The sequence below is a fragment of the Scleropages formosus genome, chromosome 14 (genome assembly GCF_900964775.1).
Source record: "Scleropages formosus chromosome 14, fSclFor1.1, whole genome shotgun sequence".
NCBI lineage: Eukaryota > Metazoa > Chordata > Actinopteri > Osteoglossiformes > Osteoglossidae > Scleropages > Scleropages formosus.
The window spans coordinates 6462690-6480739 of NC_041819.1; the positions used below are offsets into that span (position 1 = coordinate 6462690).

Genomic DNA, 18050 nt, shown 5'->3' on the forward strand with positions numbered 1-18050 from the left:
CTCCGGTTCCCCGCAACCCTGTATGGGGACAAGCGGTTCAGAAAATGTGTGTGTGTGATGCTTTCATTAATTGACTGACTGTCTTGTGCTTGAGCTCATGTCCATTTCATCCATGCTGAAATTCTCTGTGTATTTTACAGATGTACGCATACATCGATGCTTCAGGATGCCGCAAATGAGCTTAGTACGTCTTGGAAAACCGAAGGAATGTCAAGTAAAGGGCAGCAGCTGATCAGTGTACAGCTTTAAGAAAAAATCCTTTGAGTGACACAAGTTTTACCTGACTGTAGTTAGGGTTAGAAAGTAGGGTCAAAACCAAGTTTCCGATGTCTCACGCTATGGAGTTCACCTCTGGAGAAGTACTAAAAGCACACCCAGCGGGACCTGTCGGAGGTTGTCGTGCCGTCTTCTAGTAGACGTCTTCCAGTCCAACATGTGACTCTGTGTGGGGACTATAATACTACAATGCTAAAAATGGACTTTTTAATTTGGCGGTCATTTAAAACTGGTGAGATGCCTAAAATGTAGGCTGTGTTGGCCAGTAACATAATCTCTGAGTACATAGTGAGAGTTCACGGTAGTGCATAATGACTTTGTGTCCTCGAGTCAGGTTATTCGCAGCGTTCGAGAAATCTGTACCGCAGTGAACGAGTAAAGTGGAATTCCGCAATATCGAAGTCCCGGCTGAATACTGCTGTTCATAGAGGCGTCATCACGTCACACAAAGGGTTCTGTCCCTTTCCCCGCTGGGTTGGTGGCATTCCTCGGAGCCCGGGGGTCGAGAGGCGACTTCACGCGTTCAAAACGGAACGAAAACGTAGCGATGCCGAAGCGCCACGGTTCGAGGGAGCCGGTCCGCGGGACCAGTCCGCGTATCCTCGTACCAGTTCCCGTATTGCCGCCTCCCACATCTTTGCGGTTTGGCTCCGAAGCATTCCACGTTGAGTCTCGTCACGAGTTCCACCCGCGCCCTCGCGCGTCTGAGTCATTCCGAAAAGGGGAAGCGATGTGTCAGTGTTTGTGATTTGTGGTATTGGTGAATTTATGGCGGTTTTCCCGTGATGCGCCGCTTCAGGTAAAAGAGATGGGTGCGTTTAGTCAATATTGGCGGAAAAACATTGTAATGAGTCGTCCCCCCCCCCCCCCCCCCCCTTAATGGTAGTGGTGAAACTTGTCAGTTTGGAGGAGAATAAAAATCTCCTGCTGTTTTCTCATGGCAAGTGGCAAAAAGTTTGGCTTACTCCGAATGCATTACTTTTCATTGCGGAAGAGGTGAGTTTTAGAGGTGAGCCTGCCGATAAGGAGGACTGTTTGAAGTTTCCATGACAACCACTTTCCGTATCACGATCAATACCGCCGCGGTCTGACTCTTACTGTTATTTATTCATTTAGCTGATGCTTTTCTCCTAAGCAACTTAGTGTTTGCATAACAAGCTGCTTGCAGGAGTTAAGCTGTATTTGCAACCGGGTAATTTTTATTTTAGTCACTCGGCTGAGATCACGTTTTCTTGGGCGGTAGGGTGTTGTCCGCGACACGCCCGCTTCAGAAACATCACACCTGCTCCCCTGGGTTCTTGCAGGATGTCACGCTGGCGGGATCTCCGATCCGCCGATGTTGTCTAACGCTCAAAACATTTAATCCTACGTGCCAATAGTCAGGCATAGTCTGGACAAATCCCGTGGCCGTTGGATTGAATTCCTCCTAATATGACTTAATGCGGTGAAATTAATTAATGGCAATTACATATTTATAGTCACACCCATGACCTGTTCATTAATTGATAAAGGCTTTCCTGCACAGGACAGTGAGAGAGATAGGCGGAGAGAGTCCTTCAGTCCCTCGGTGACTGGAGTTTTGTGAATTAATTTTTCATTAAAGCAAAAGGGAATACAATTATCCACGAGGATCGTGACTCGCCGCGCTTTCATTAAGAAGAGTGCCGGTCGGAAGCCCTTCAGATTTGTGACAAGTTGCTCGGCTGATCTGTTTGGCTCTGCGGATACGGAGAGCGAGCCAATGCCGCTCTCTCGCAGCACCGGGGTCATGGCATCGCGCGAGGAGGCCGTGGAATAGATGGAACGCACCCGTCTCCTCCAGCAGCGCAAGCCTCTCGGAGATGCCGGCAATCTCGGTTTTCTCTTATTTTACTGATATAATCGTGATTGATTTGCAGCTGTGCTTTCTTCCTGTGGACTATGTGGAGATATACTGCAGACCCGCAATAATGTGGGCGTTGGCCTCCAGGATATTTGAGCGAGCTTCTTATCAGTCAGTTTGCGTTACATGAAGTTGTCTCATTTATAATCACACGTGTTGGTAGCCGATGCCATCAACCTGTCGATCTGAAGTGACGCGGAGGAAACCGTGGGCTGCACGACAAAGGGTGAGCAAGCGGAGGGAAAAGAATATAGCAGTTAAAAATGTTTTTCAAAAATAGGAAGAATATTTAGATGGCAGTAACGGGTTAGTATAAAGATGAGGGTCAAACCTTGACGATGTTTTAGGCGATCCGCACCGTATCGCGTCTTACGGCGCTCGCTCTTGTACCGCAGGTACTAAGCTGTGTGAACAGCAGCCCATGGCTCTTGCCTCTTGGTACTGGGAATATGGGTAAAAAACATAGCGAAGCCTTGTGAGCCCAGAATCTGTGGCTGCCTGAAACCTTTCTGCAGCACATTACATTGCATTGCATTGACGTTTATTCACTTAGCAGATGCTTTTCTCCAAAGCGACTTACGATGGATACTATGTAGTGTCACTGGCCCACACACCATATTCACCAAGGTGACTTGCACACTGCCCCTTACTTTTTTCTAACTGGCTTTTTGGATACTGTATTACGCTAACATCTGTGCCAAAGCACGTCATTTGCAATTTTAAATTTAAGCAAGGCATTTACTGTCATGCTGTAATAAAAATGAAAAACACAGATTTGCATTTCTTTCAAAGCTTTCTGCCGTATTAAAGTGTGTAGACTGTGTCTGTGTGTTTTTCAGCGTATGAATCAAATCACTAAGATGTCTCGGTGAACACTGTGAGTTAAATGAGTAAATGTTAATGATGATGATGATGATACTAATAATAATAAATAAAGAAATTCACAGTTAAACTTGGGTACGGTGGCTCTGCACCCGAGCAGGGGTTCGATTGCTCCTCGCAGGTGTGAGCAGAAACCGTCAGTGGTGACACACAGCTGGCAGGTAGACCTTTGAAGATCGCTGCTGACGGGCCGCGGTACGGCCGCTCCGCCGGGAATACGGAGGCAGCGCCCATTAATCATACATGAGGTGAAGTGCAGCTCGTTACGCTGAGCTTGTTTGGAAAATTAACTGTGCAATTAACAACAAATTGGCTCGCAGTTTTTCCTGGGCTGAAGGTCTCGAGGATGACTCACGGTAACTTTCGTCATTAGAAGCATCGCAATGCCCCCGGATGTCGTTTCGAGGTGATGGAGATTTGATCGGATTTATCTCGGCGTTAAAATTATACAAGCTGGCACAATAGCACAATAACACAATACTAATGAAACCGTTACGATATAAAGATGTGTGATTTCGACGAAGTGCCTCGTTTATGGGTAGGCTCACCCGTGTGGAGCTTTTTCCGCAAAGCAGAAATTCATACGCAGAAGCAGGTACGAAATTATTATGAAAGTATCATTGAGCTCTGCTCATGTATTTTATACACGCAGATGTTTGCAGCTGGTCTGAGCGTAGCGGAGGAAAAGGCCTCCATACCGCCAAGCCCATGATGAATAAAATATTATGATGAAGGTATTCTCTGAAGAATAGCTGTTGCTTTCGGAAGAAGGAGCGCGTGCATTTTGAGATCCGCCCTTTACCTGAATGAATTCCCATTTTTAAACGGTTCTCTCCGAACAGCAGGTTAAAAAATAGCGTGTGAGAACTGCGCCATCTTCCATAGCTGATGGCGTGTCTCTCCGTGGGCCTCAGGGACGGGGACCTTCGGCCGAGTGTTCCTGGTGAAGGACAAGAAGGCCAAGGGCTACTTCGCCTTGAAGGCCATGAAGATCCCCGAGGTGATCCGCTTGAAGCAGGAGCAGCACGTCCACAACGAGAAGGCGGTTCTCACCGAGGTGAACCATCCCTTCCTTATCAGGCTGTAAGTGTGCTGCTACGTTCAACGTCGAAAACCCCATTAGCATTTCCAGCCACCTTACTTAAACCGTGAACAGTTTACTTCTGTTCAGTGCAAAACTCTAAGTGAAAAGCTCCAAAGAACACTGGAGGTACACTCACCTGTAGTTCGAGGAATCGACGGCGTCTAAAGACATCGGTTCAGTGTCTTGGTTGGCAGGCAGTGCTTTCGTAAGCTTTATTCAAGGGAGAATATCCATGCTTTGCGTATTTTTTTCAGATTTTTTATTTTTTTTAATTTTTTTTTGGCTGCCTGGTTAAACCAGAGACCTCGTGAGTCCAAAGTGCATAAGATTCGACCGTACTGCACGCTGCAAGGACCGTCGCTGAGAACCGCAGTTATACGGAGTACGTTGACGTACTGGGGCAGCGGGCAGTCGGACGTGCTCCGTTATTCTTTTAAGACATTAATTTGATTTTGTAATTTCTGTATGAGTTTAGGGTTAGATGATAATCTTGTCAAATAAAATCCAGAGGAAAAAAGTAGTCAAACTTGCAGGTGTTGGCTGTCTGTAGTGAAATGAACACAGCGAGGAAAACACCGTAGCTTCGGCTTTTGTGGTTGTTTGCAACCCATTTCATTTTTACTGCCCTGTATATTTTTAATCAGCATAATCACCAGGATCCAACTTCTTTTGAGACGTGTTAACAGATATTAATTCTGTTATTGACAGTTATTAACGTCTGACATCTAAATGTATGAGACTAAACACAATGATGGTGAGACTGGCAAATATACTGTAAAGTAATTGTGTACTATTTCATATAAAAATTGTGAGCTCGATATTTACCAGAAAGCAGGATGAGGTTTGAGAAACAATACCGTGGTAAACACTAAACTGCAAAGGTCCAGGTACCTAACTGAATCTGCCAATCAGTAATGTCAGTAAAGTCATTATTAATATTGACGTGTGCAGAGTGTGATCACAGTGAGATAGGCCATACATGTAAGGGTACACATCACACAGAGCATGCACGCACACATGCCTGCACGCACAAAATCCAGACGCTAATTCACCCGAGTCGTATGTCTTTGGATTGTGGGAGGAAACCAGAGCACAAACACGGAAGAACACGCAAACGCTACACAGCCTGAACTGGATATCCGCTGCACCGTCGTGCTGCTGGAAAAAATTTGGGATAATTGAAATAAATTGTACATTTTTTCGGGTATATTTGTGGTGCGTCTATAAAACCGAACATGTATCTTGTCGTTATATCGTGGCCTTGTTGTCATTACCGTAACACATATATGCATTTCTGAGCGTGGGAAATTTGTCGGTTGCCGTGTTCTCTTACGCGGTTCCTCCTCCCCGACCTCAGGTTTTGGACCCATCACGACGAGCGCTTTCTCTACATGCTGATGGAGTATATAGCGGGAGGAGAGCTCTTCAGCTACCTGCGCAACCGGGGCAGGTTCAACAACAGCACGGGACTCTTTTATTCGGCCGAGATCGTGTGCGCCATCGAGTACCTGCACTCCAAGGAGATCGTTTACAGAGACTTGAAACCGGAGAACATCCTGCTGGACAGCGAGGGCCACATCAAGCTTACGGACTTTGGCTTTGCTAAAAAGCTGAGTGACAGGTAACCGATCGGCTCCCGCCCTCTCTCTTTCGACCCCTCCCAGATGCACGGAAGTGGCAGGGACGTCATTCGTGGAGCTTCTCGGACGCTTTACGGCATCCTCTCAGGTAGCACGGGGATCCTGTGTTGACTCCTTGTTTTGGTGTTTGTAACCAAGCTACCGGAGACAAAGGACATACTGTGCTCAGATTCCAAGCGAATGAAGTTCCCTACGCTCTCTCCGTCTCGCTCTCCCTCGCTCAAGCGCCTTGGCTTCGCATCAACGCCGTGAGCCGAGGGGGGTGCCGGAACAAGTCTGAGATCGCCGAGGTCAACGTCGAACGCGATGTAGTCTGAGGCACGGCGGCTGCGTCGGTATTTCGGCTAACCGAAACGAAAAGATCCCGACAGTAAAAGTTACCTTTCCACGGGTTACATTTTACCTAAATTATGAGCATAACACGCTTTTACCTATGGGTTTGTTTGGCTAGGAATGCTTCCTTTGTTTCGTTGATACTTGAAGAGACGGAACTGTCGACGGGCGCAAAACACGTCTTTAAAATATCAGCCAGCGTCGTTCGCTTGCGAATTTAGTGAATTGTGATTTCCCGTCCTCTAAATGAGGGTGACTACAAACGTATGTGCATATACCTAATGGTTTGCATCGCTAATCTACACCCTGGGAAGAAGAAATAAATAAATTAGCGCGAAGTGGATATGTCTCAGATGTGCAGGCGGCCCACTTATATAAATGGAAGGCAATAAAACTGCTGCAAATGCAGTGGGAAGACAGCAGCTTGGACACTAATGGGCCTTTGCTTGTGTTTTCAGAGGGAGATGTGCGCAGCGATGTGTTCACAGTGCCACCGAGTGGGCGCTTCTAGTACTCTTTGTCTCCTGCTGGACAAAATAGGTATCGGGTACTTCTTTCGGTGGACGTCCGCAGAAGGTCCAGGCGTCACCGAGTGTTCGTGTGTCAGATTTCCCCATATGAATCTTATCGATAGCGGCTCATGTCGTAGACTAGGGGTTATAGCTGGTTAGGGGTGGCACCTACCGCTTGAAGGACCCGAGTTTTGAGAAAGGTACTTGCCATGAATTGCTCCAGTAAAAAAAATATCTGCCGTATAAATGGGTCAATAATTTCCCATAGCTTAGAATACAAACCTAACATTGTAATTTTTCTTGGAAAAAAGCATAAGTTAAATAGTAATAATAATAATAATAATAATAATGCGTTCGTTGGCACATTTTATGAAAGCACTTTCACTTAAAATTAGTCTTGTTTTGTTCTGCAGGGCAGAAAAGATGATTGTGTCGCTTGTTCTTTTGAAATAAATAAAACGGAAATAGAAACGTTCTCACTAAACTTGCCGTGTCCTTGGCGACCTTTCGGTCATGGCGAGAGGGAGCAGCCAGGTTTAGCTCCAGGTTCTCAACGGGGAGCACGAGCGTCACAAAGACTTAACGCAACCTAAAGTGCCGACAGTCTGGCAGACCATCGGGAGAGAGGAGGCGACACATTTCGCGTTTCTGGAAAATTAGCACCTTTCGCGGGTTCCCGGGGGTTCGCGGGGCACCTCTGACCCCTGCACGCTGTGATCTGAAGAGTAGCTTCATCTCGTCTGCTAAGTCAGGGAGTGAGCATGAGGTGGGGCTGTAAGCGACACCCTGAAACAGACATGACGTGGTAGACCTAAAATAATGCTGTGGGAGAAGTGACACACGGACCGTGTGTCCTGTAAGGGACCGCTGAAGAGGTGTATTGATCAGCACAGGGATCCCCGAAGACGGGCAAGCCGTGTCTTTGGTAAATTAAGCCGTGATTCGTCTCCGCTCCTTGCCATTTACCGTTTCTGATTCGCCCGAGTGCCCGAATCTCATTCTTGCCCCAAATAACTATCGATGTCGTTACCGGTTCATTGATCCTTTGTGATTAATAGGCAGGTGAAAGTTTTTTTTACTGCCTCTAAATTTCGCTTGATTGGTTGCTTGGCAGCACATAACAAAAGTAATGCTGATGCAGGAGAAATGTGTTCCCCGTGTAATACCCGCTGTGGAGTGAAAAGCACGGTTCCTCGAAAGGAAGGAGCGATCGGCGCGTGTGCATTTGTACAGCAGAGCCCAGCGTTGCCGTAACGTCGCGTGCACGGTCTGTTTGCTGAGGAAATGCACGAGGAAAAGTTGCTGTCGTCATTATCCGGGAAAAAAGGGAGCATTGGTAATCCCTGCAGGTAGAGTCTGGGAGCCTCTGCCATCTGTCTGACCAGCTTTGCACATGGAGAAGCCACTGTCGCCATGGTAACAGTCATTACACACCAAGCAGCCAATTAACACGCTGTCTGAACGCAGCAAGGAAGCGGCAGGACTTCGGCATCCCGAGCCCAGCAACGAGAGCAGAAAGACACACCTTTAGTGTCATCGTCATCTGTCCAGACATGCCGGGGACGCCCTGTCGAGAGGTTTCTCCATAAGGCAATTTTACCAGACTGCGTGTCACGTGAAAGTCTAATGCGAGGGGTGGGGAGGAGGATAGAGTGATGGAGGGATCCTCTTGCTCTGCTGTGAAAACACAAGTTCTAAATGATCGAGGAAGAGCCCGTTCAGGGGTGGCGCCCTCTTTGTGTGCTGTCCATCAGCCCCTCTCTTTTCGTCTCTGCAGGACATGGACGCTTTGTGGCACTCCGGAGTACCTGGCCCCCGAGGTGATCCAGAGCAAAGGCCACGGCAGGGCGGTGGACTGGTGGGCCCTGGGGGTCCTCATCTTCGAGATGCTGTCTGGGTAAGACCTTTTTCTTGACGGGGGGTCGAGTTCCTACCCGTCAAGGACTTAGGAACACAGGACTACTGGAGATGCTTTCAGACTCTCACGCCGAACACTGGGTGACTGCTCAGCTACAGAGCAGGGAGGGGTCCTCACAAACTGCACCTGAGCTGGAGCCATCGTGCCAGGTTGCCTTCTACAGGGTCGGCCCATGGGGTCGGAAGGGGGGAAAAGACGGGTAACGGCACATCCGGCTGGTGTATACAGCAGGTCCAGAATAGGACTCCTCCTGCACCAGCAGGAAAGGTCACATGACTTGATGCAGCTTAACCCCAGTCAAGAATTGCAGGACCCTGCAGGAGGAAGTGCACTAGAGAAGTTCCTCTGACTACACAGGACAAAGTCAGGCCTGTGTGAGTCCTGACCGCAGGTGGTCCTCGGATTACGACCGGGTTCCATTCCGAAGACCTTATTGTAATCCGACTAGCTCATAAATCGCAAAAGCCTTTGTACCATATTGTTTTAACTGTACATTTCACAGGGGGCGTGGTGGTACAGTGAGCTTGGCCGGGTCCCACTCTCTGGCGGGTCTGGGGTTCGAGTCCTGCTCGGGGTGCCTTGCGATGGACTGGCATCCCCTCCTGGGTGTGTCCCCTCCCCCTCCAGCCCTGCACCCTGTGTTGCTGGGTCAAGCTCTGGTTTGCCGCGACCCCACTTGGGACAAGCAGTTTCAGACAGTGTGTACGTACATTTCACACATAGTCGATGTACAAATTCACCTACATTTATTTATTTAACAGATGTTTTTCTCCAACACGATGCACATATCAGAGAACAGTAATAAAGTGCATTGCATTAACAAAAGGAGAGATCTGGATGCAATCACTTGATTCTTTAATACAGTCAATACTAATGTAGCATAATAATAATAATAATAATAATAATAATAATAATACAAATACAGTATTATATTTTAAAGTGGCCCTATTATTTTCACTTTCATTTCTTTTTTGCCTTTTCTTTTCTGAATGACCATACTCATGTTTTGTCTTGCTAGCTGTAAAAAAGTAGCTTTAATAGAATGACAAACTAAACATTCTGTAAATATAAAACAACGTTTTTGAAATAAATCGTAGTCGGTGCTAGACACACTGGGTCAGTAACGAATGTGGGGTCCTTACAGAATCTTCCCACGTGAAAAGACCAACCAAACATCTGACCTCAAAAACAATATTATAATAAAAATGATATACATTTCTGAACCGCTTGTCCCATACGGGGTCGCGGGGAACCGGAGCCTACCCGGCAACACAGGGCGTAAGGCCGGAGGGGGGGGGACACACCCAGGACGGGACGCCAGTCCGTCGCAAGGCACCCCAAGCGGGACTCGAACCCCAGACCCACTGGAGAGCAGGACCCGGTCCAACCCACTGCGCCATCGCGCCCCCCCTAAAAATAATATAATGAAGTAAAAATAATAGTAAAATTTAATAAAATCGCTGTCCTAAGTCACTTGTGTTGTAAGTCGAGGGCTGCCTGTATACGAGTCCTGCCAACCCAAGTCCTCTCAGTAGGGGTCCAGCCTGTAAAAGTGGTCATCCACACTGTTGCAGCTCTTCTCGCTGAGTCTCGTGAGAGTGACTGACTGCTTTACCGTGTTCTCTGTCCTCGTCCTTCAGCTACAAGTGGGACACAACACAGACACTTCTTTCCACAAGAGGGACTCTAGCACCACCACTACTGGGATCAATGTGCCACCCTGGAGGCTCCCACTTCGTTGGGAGCCCATGTGGGCTTTGGCTTTTGAACCAAAGGCACATAGTATCTAACTGTATACATGGTTACTGTTGTAAGGAGCACATTAACGCACTCGGTCTCCATTAACTACTACATACAATAGTCGTAGTAGTAGTAATATGATATTATTATTATTATTGCAATAATTTTAGCAGTAGTGGTAGGAAGAAGAACCTGGAAGAGGTGTGCCACACTGAAAGAGCGCCCACTTTGGTCTTTCCAAGTCCTCATCCTAACTGTGTGGTCTATCTGTCCAGCATGCTGTCATCTCTGTACAGCAGCCCAGCTGAGACAGTCAAAGGCCTGCATCGCTGTGGCTTTGATTCCGTCTGGGCGTCTTCAGTATTATCGATTTCGCAGCCAACTAGGCAGTCGATGGCCCATTATTGCCCTGAAATATATCGTGTAATTTAGGGTCCCCTTCTGGAGCAGTCATCATAAGGCTGTGAAAAAGGCATGCAGTACCAAAGGTTTCAGATATTTCTTTTACATTCTGTTGCTGAGGAATTGATGGTTATAATCACCTGGTAGCAAAGTTTACAGTACAAGGAAAGCCTCCTCTCTCTTCCCCTTGATCAGAGTCTTCCCACGTGAAAAGACCAACCTGCAGTATTGGTAATGCTTCCACTTCTAAAATATGGCACGTTCTCACAGCGCCTGGGTGGTGCAAGAGGGCATGGGTTTGATCCCCTTTCAGTCTATGTGAAGTTTCCATGTTCTCCCTCTGTCTGTGTGGGTTTCCTCTGGGTGCTCTGGTTTCCTCCCACACTCCAAAGACATGCTGTTCAGGTTCACCCATAGTGTGTGAGTGACAGAGAGAGTGTGTCTGTTCCACTGATGTATGGATGAGTGACCCAGCGTAAGTAGTGTATCTAGCAGTGTCTAATAAATAAATAAATGTAAAATATGAACAAAATTTGTGAAAATCTTACAACGAACCCAAGTAAGGTAAAATTCTGCAAGTGCTGTACTGATTAGTATGTTTTTTTTTTTTTTTTTTTTTTTTTTTTACAATATATATATTTAAATGTAGCTGGCTAATTTTTACAGGGGAAATTTGGGGTGAGTACCTTCATCCAGAGTCCCTCAGCAGGGTCAGGGAGTGGATGAGTGCTAACATACACACCACTTGTTGCCCCCAAGGTTCAGGTGTACAGTTCTGTTTTTGCAGATATTGCAGTGAATCTCTTTACTCCTCATCATTGTCCAAGAGCAGATAAGCCTGTACATAACCCACAAAATTTGGCATGTTGCTGTTGCTGTTGAGGGTTCAGGGTGATGGAGCCCTCTGTCCAGTGGAGGGCAGTCTTGAACAGCACCGCATCTCTAAGGTCAGCCTTTGGTCCCGGGTGCGGGGATGGAACAGTGAGGTTAACGTACCTAAAAATGAGATAACAATTAGTCTGCTCTTACAGCGCTGCATCTCACTGTGCATATGGTTTGGAAGATCCTGGTGCGTGCGTGCGTGCGTGCGTGCGTGCGTGCGTGCGTGTGTGCGCGCGTGCATTGGAAAACTTCACTGGACCCATAACAGTGGCTGCAGGTTTATGGCTCTAGTTAACCAGGCTGCAATAAATAAATTGTCAGCCTCTAGAAGACAAAGGACAGGTATTTTCCCCATTGTGCAATGGTGTTAGTTAATATCCACAAGGTTTGGGGTGTCCTGGTGCATCGTAAATGTTCTGATGCCTTTCGGTTAGTGGCGTCTCCCCCAGTTAGATATTTCTGTTCATCGTTTCTTGTTTCCCAGAATGCATTCCTAGATTATTACCAAACTAAACTAAACCTTTTGCTGCTAAGCGGACACAGCTGACTGCTGCTAAAGTGCTACCAGTGGTTCGGTGCTCAGCAACTTCTATATATGCTTTAAAACACGGTGATTGTGGTATGGGTTCCCTCTAGGTGCTCTGGTTGCCTCCCACAGTCCATAGATGTCTTGTGAATTGGCGACCCAGAATGCTTGTAGTGTGGAAGCCACTGTGTGATTACCCTGCAATGGACTGGTTTCCTATCTGAGGTGTGTCCTGCCTCATACCTCATGCTTCTGGGATAGGTTCCAGACTGCTGCAACCCTGGAATGGATAAGCAGTTACTGATGATGGATGGATGGATGGATGGATGGATGTACAAAACTCAGAGAGTCTGTTCAGAAGGTCCAGAATAGGGTCCAGACCCTTCAGCTGTGTCCTGCACCACTGTGATGGTGGTTCTAACCCCTTGGTTTAGTGAGAGTCCTAGGATAATGTGTACTTTTCACAGTGTTGGCAGGCTCTTTTGACAGTTGCTTGCAGAACCATCCCATGTGTGCAAACGATACAGGCGGAAGGGATGTTAGCCTTGACCCGCACCGATCCACCAGCACAACTAACCTTGGCTAGGGCTCAGGGTGTCTCAGAGGGGAGGACTGTTTGTCTTTCCCTATTTTTCTCTCTGTTCTGGCAGCAAATAAGGTGTGGAGGCAGGAAAGAGCAGGATTTCAGCACCGGTGTGAGAATTCGACCAAACAGAGGCCATGAGAAGATGAAAGTGTGACCACCCTCTGGAATTTCACCAAATACTTTCCGCTGCTACTGGTAATACTGTGATGATAATATAGATGCAAGGCTTTCGGCGGGTCGTTCTGGTACGGCGTCCTTGAATTAAGTACAGCAAGACTGCAGATTAATTGGAAGTTGAATTTCTCTGCTCCTCGTGGTCATCTGTCTTCTGCAGTGTAACCAAGGTAACCAACAAACAACTCGCACACATAAATGACCCATTAGTTGGAATGCTTACCCAAGCTCTCAAGAATCATCTTGACCTTATTTTTCTTTAGATAACAATATTAAGAGGCTATGCGTCTCCTGAAGAAAGATGAGACCGTGTCGGGAAGGAGTAAATTGGACAACCTTTGTTGTGTTCACCCTTGAGATGGATGTCCTTCTTTGGCTCAGGTTGGAGTCAGCAAGGGCACCTCACTTCACTCAAGACAAGGGTTCCTTTGAGATTGAGGGCCAAAGGAATAAAGACGGCATGCTTGTTCTGTCAAAGGTCTTGTCCTTTTGTTTGGAGATAGCAAACATGGCAGGAGCATTTGGAAGGAGAGGCCTCTCCTGGGTCCTCAAAGGATGTAGCGGTTCGCTCTCGATAATGAAGGACAGGGCACTGCGTAACCTCAGCCTCCCCTGCATCGGGGTCACCTGGAAGCCCGTCAGCAGACCTAAAACCTCACGCTTTCTTGTTGAAGGTTCTGATGTGTTCCTTAATTGAAACGCAGTGTTATTCGGCGACCGAGTTCACACGCTATTTATGCTGCTCCTTTTTCGGTTCCATTTAATTTATGTTGGCGCACTGAAAGTTTATTGATGCTCTTGTGAATTTTACAGCAAAGGAATAAAGATGTTCAGCTGCTACGTATGAGCCTGCCCGTTATTATTTTTATGGATCCGATGCAAATTCTGCATGCGCTACTTTGACAGCGTCCTATTTTTAGCGAACGCATTTCCTACGTTCTCCTAATAGGAAAACTTTTGACGCCCACATGCTGCTAATTTTCCGTCTTAAAGTCTTGGCATGGCCTCAGGTGTTATATAAACCAGCAGCAGCTGTTACATAAGCGAGGTGCTGCGAACGTGGCTACTGTTAACTTCCAGGCGGCGGCCGATTTGATTGGAACCAGGACAGGCTCGCTGAGGTGCCCCGGCTTCTCAGAGACGCTATAATTTATTATTATTGCGTCGATCGTTGTTTATTTCTGTTTTAGGGCTTAGCGGGCGCTTTAATCCATATATTTATATATGTATGGAAAACTGGCCGCAGTCGGTAAGCGTAAGTACTTCTGGGGAATACATCAGCAGTGTACTTCAGTCTGGGGCCTTTTTCTTACAAGTGCTGCTCTTTGATCACTATGTCATGCAGCAGGTAGTGTAGTGTTTAGCGCCGTCAGCTCGCGCTCCGGAGTTCTGGGATCGCGTCCTACCTCCTGCTGTAGTACCCTTGAGCAAGGCAATTACCCCGAGTTGCTCCAGTAAAAGTTACCCAGCTGCATAAACGGATGAATCGTCGTAAGCAGTTTACTATACAAACCTAGAATTGCTCTGGAGAATAAATCTGTTAATAATAAAAACAATAATGATAATCATGCAAGGCTACGGCAAATAAGAGGTAGCGGAGCAATTGGCAGTTAGACTGTCCGCAGCTGGCGGTCGCAGACTTTTCCCTTTTCCAGTAACTCGGTTTGATCTTTTGCTGTTGAGGTTCTCATCAGAGTACGACAAATTCCACTCCTATGCAGAATCAGCCTGCTCCTGTATTTCAAATGCCCTGCTGACCTTAACCTGCAAAATACATTAGGTTAACTTGACCAGAAAGGCCTCTTTACTTCATTCCGAGGCTATAAAACAAAGGAAACCCATTCTTTGCTGTTGCTTTTATGTCCTCAGCTTAAGTTGGTAGTGCACTGTATCCATGACTTTCTTTTTTTCCCATTATTATTTCTCAGACCTTTTGCGTAAGTATTCCATGTAAATATATATATTTTTGAATTGTCATAAACTATTTCTAGGATCCAAAGGAACTTGTTTAAAGCACATCCAAAACATAGGTTCTGAATACAGGTATAGATCCCAGGACGAGGTCACAGAAGAACTGCACACATATGCCTGGGTGTGTGGCCTAGGTTTGTTTTATGCACCCGCGCACTAGTTTTTCTGGGAAAGCGGTCAGCACACCTGTAGAGCCTGTGTTTCTGGGCAGCGTCACGGAAGAGAGGTTCAGGGAACGAGGCAGAATCTGAGCACAGAAAGACAGCGGGCAGAAATGAGCTGCTGCCCTCTTAATTCCATATTATTATGGGCTTTTTCAACCATAATCTGCGTTTTATTATTTTTTTTAATAGTCAGATACGACTTGTCAAGACCGCCGGTTTATCTTAAATGACCTTAACAGCTGACAAGTCTCACTATATTATAAAGCAGTATATTTTTGCCACGTTTTCTGTTCCTTGTGCCTTTTTTAATTAACGTCATGCCAGTAGGTAGAGGTACTAAAGTGATAAGACTGAATTAAGTGCTCAGTTCTTCATGCACAATGAATTGTTCTTTCTGTTTTTAGGTATCCTCCCTTTTTCGACGACAATCCATTTGGCATTTATCAGAAGATCCTTGCTGGCAAGCTGGACTTTCCTCGGCATCTGGATTTCCATGTAAAGTAAGGGAAACGTATGAGAAGCAGGAAATCGCACGGTGCCTTCCAGCACGTCTCTGTATCACTTTGATAAAAAAGTGTCCCAAGTAGGGTAATCAAGAGCAGTGTTTCACTATTAAGATACACTTAATATTAATAAAAGCTGACAGCGTTTTCATTTTTCCAGGTTGAACCCAAAAAAACCAAGAAATAGTTTTTCGATATGGTTCTGTAGTATCTCTAGTATATACACACACACACATTTTCAGAACCGCTTGTCCCATACGGGGTCGCGGGGAACCGGAGCCAACCCGGTAACACAGGGCGTAAGGCCGGAGGGGGAGGGGACACACCCAGGACGGGACGCCAGTCCATCGCAAGGCATCCCAAGCGGGATTCGAACCCCAGACCCACTGGAGAGCAGGACTGTGGTCCAACCCACTGTGCCACCGCACCCCCCTCTCTAGTATATATTCCACACTAAATAAAATCTGATTCACTGATTTACTCTAAAGAAGAGGTCAGCATTTGATTGCTTTAGGTTCTTTCCTGTTGTTTCTGGAAAAGGTTGTTAAACATCTGGTTTAAATTAAGAAATGATAATATTAGTAAAGTCTAAAATCAAACTAGCATCAGCACATTCATTCGTATTGATGGCTGCCTGCCGATTTTTATTCTCAGCTATCTTTGTGTAAATACACTATTCATTTGCAGGGTTTTTTTTTTTTTTTTTTTTTAAATTTAAGTTTACTATATATCATTAGTAGTGTCGCAGTGGGTTTTCTCTGTCCTGTTACGTCACCTGGACAGTGCTGGCACTGAGGATGTGGCACAGAGGAGAATATCTCCCAGGGACTGCTGTAAATAAACGACTGGTGACGTGAATTCGCACATCACATCCAGCTATCGGCACCCAGAGTCCCAAAAACTCAAGCTGCATAGTAGCAGAAATGCTGGGAAATGATGGGCTTTTGGTTGTTTATTCGGTAATAACAGCAAAGGCAAGTTAGTGAAGAGTGACATAAATGGAAAAGGGTTGAACATCATTCCCTACAGCAACTTAGAGCATTAAACAACTTACAATTATTTACCCATTTATACAGCTACATATTGTTTTTTTTTTTTTTTTTTTTTTTTTTAACTAGAGTAATATAGTGTACATACCTTGCTCAATGCTGTTACAGCAGTAGGTGGGACTCAAACACACCACCTCCAAGTGCAGAGGTAACAGCTCTAGCCGCTACACTACTGGTTCACTGGTTTCCTAGATAAAAAGGAGACCGGAAGTCTAACAGACCTAGAGGAGAACAGAAGGGCAACTGCTCATGTCATACTAGACAGTGGAAATAGACAATAGAAATGGGCCATGTTTCAGCTTTCTCAGATCAACACGCTACGTGCCAGTGCCTTCCAGGGATTGGAACTGATAGTAGACATAGATTCCGTCTCAAAACATGCCATTCATTTCAGCTCATCGGCGCGCGGAGGTAGTGTCATTCTCCAAATATTCTAAATCTTGATCGAGGTGACGGCACCGTAGAACAGATTTAACGTGGCAGTGTGTGTTGTGAGGTCTAAGGTGTGGATACGTTGTGTAAAAGATGCAAGAGATTTATAACCGTGAAAGCGCAACCATGCCGGCGTGCTTCGTAACACGTATTCGGTGTTAATATTTCGCTGTAACGGAGGGAAATTACATTCGCAGTGTTCGTATTTCATGTGCTGGAAGTGATTTTAACACTGGTGCAGATTGTCTTACCTGCGTCGTGTCTGCGTGTGGCCTCCTTAACCGAGGGGTTAAAACCAAACCTATTTCCGTGGAGCCATGAAGAACAGCTAAAGCCTGAAGACAGTGGAGCATTGTTGGATGAGATCGCACGAGAGATTACATGTCGAAACCTACTGTTTAATAAATATGTAGAAACCGGCATTAATATACTCTCGTCTTCCCTCCGAGGGATATACCTGGCGACATCTAGTTGGCACCGGTTTGCAGGGTGCCATTGTTTTTTTTTTTGTTTTTTTTTTTTGCTGTTCCTCTTGCACATCGGCATTGAGGAGATATTCTAGGTCCTGGAAGAAACACCTCCGCAGATGCCAGGTTGAAGCTGGTTCACATTTGCCTTCGCGGTTTATTGAAATTCCTCTCAAATTCTCATTATTTTCCTTAGAAAGTGAGAGTGTGCGTTTATATGTCTATCTGAGCACAGCTAAAGACGACATTTGTTTCAAGTGTCCTGTACTTAGTTTTTTTTCCCTTTTTCTTGTGTTTCTCCAGAGACCTAATCAAGAAGTTTCTTGTCATTGATAGAGCAAGAAGGCTTGGGAACATGAAGGTATGGTATTCTATGGAGATTATACATTAAAGTTTGAGACGGTCTTAAATACCCATAGTAGTGTGTACGCACCGGTCTTCCTTATCCCATCCTGCGTATCACTTTCTCCATCAGAACTTTTTTGTGTGAAAACTCACACTTGTGGATTTGGTTTGTAATGTGGCGCTTGGGAAGCTGACTATTCACAGAGCTCTTTTCCCGGTGTAGAGTCATCACTTACCTGCCGAAAACTGTCGGGTTACACTTATGTACCTGAGACTCTTGGA

General features: G+C 46.1%; 1 protein-coding gene across 1 annotated transcript in view; it reads left to right on the plus strand.

Annotated features, from left to right (window-relative positions):
- The window catches only part of prkx (protein kinase X-linked), a 35852-nt gene that overhangs the window by 12247 nt on the left and 5555 nt on the right, over positions 1-18050 (plus strand). Inside the window, exons 2-6 of the mRNA XM_018729416.2 lie at positions 3955-4123; positions 5482-5745; positions 8387-8506; positions 15377-15472; positions 17727-17784. Coding sequence (XP_018584932.1) covers positions 3955-4123; positions 5482-5745; positions 8387-8506; positions 15377-15472; positions 17727-17784 — 707 coding nt within the window. The remainder of the gene's footprint in view (positions 1-3954; positions 4124-5481; positions 5746-8386; positions 8507-15376; positions 15473-17726; positions 17785-18050) is intronic.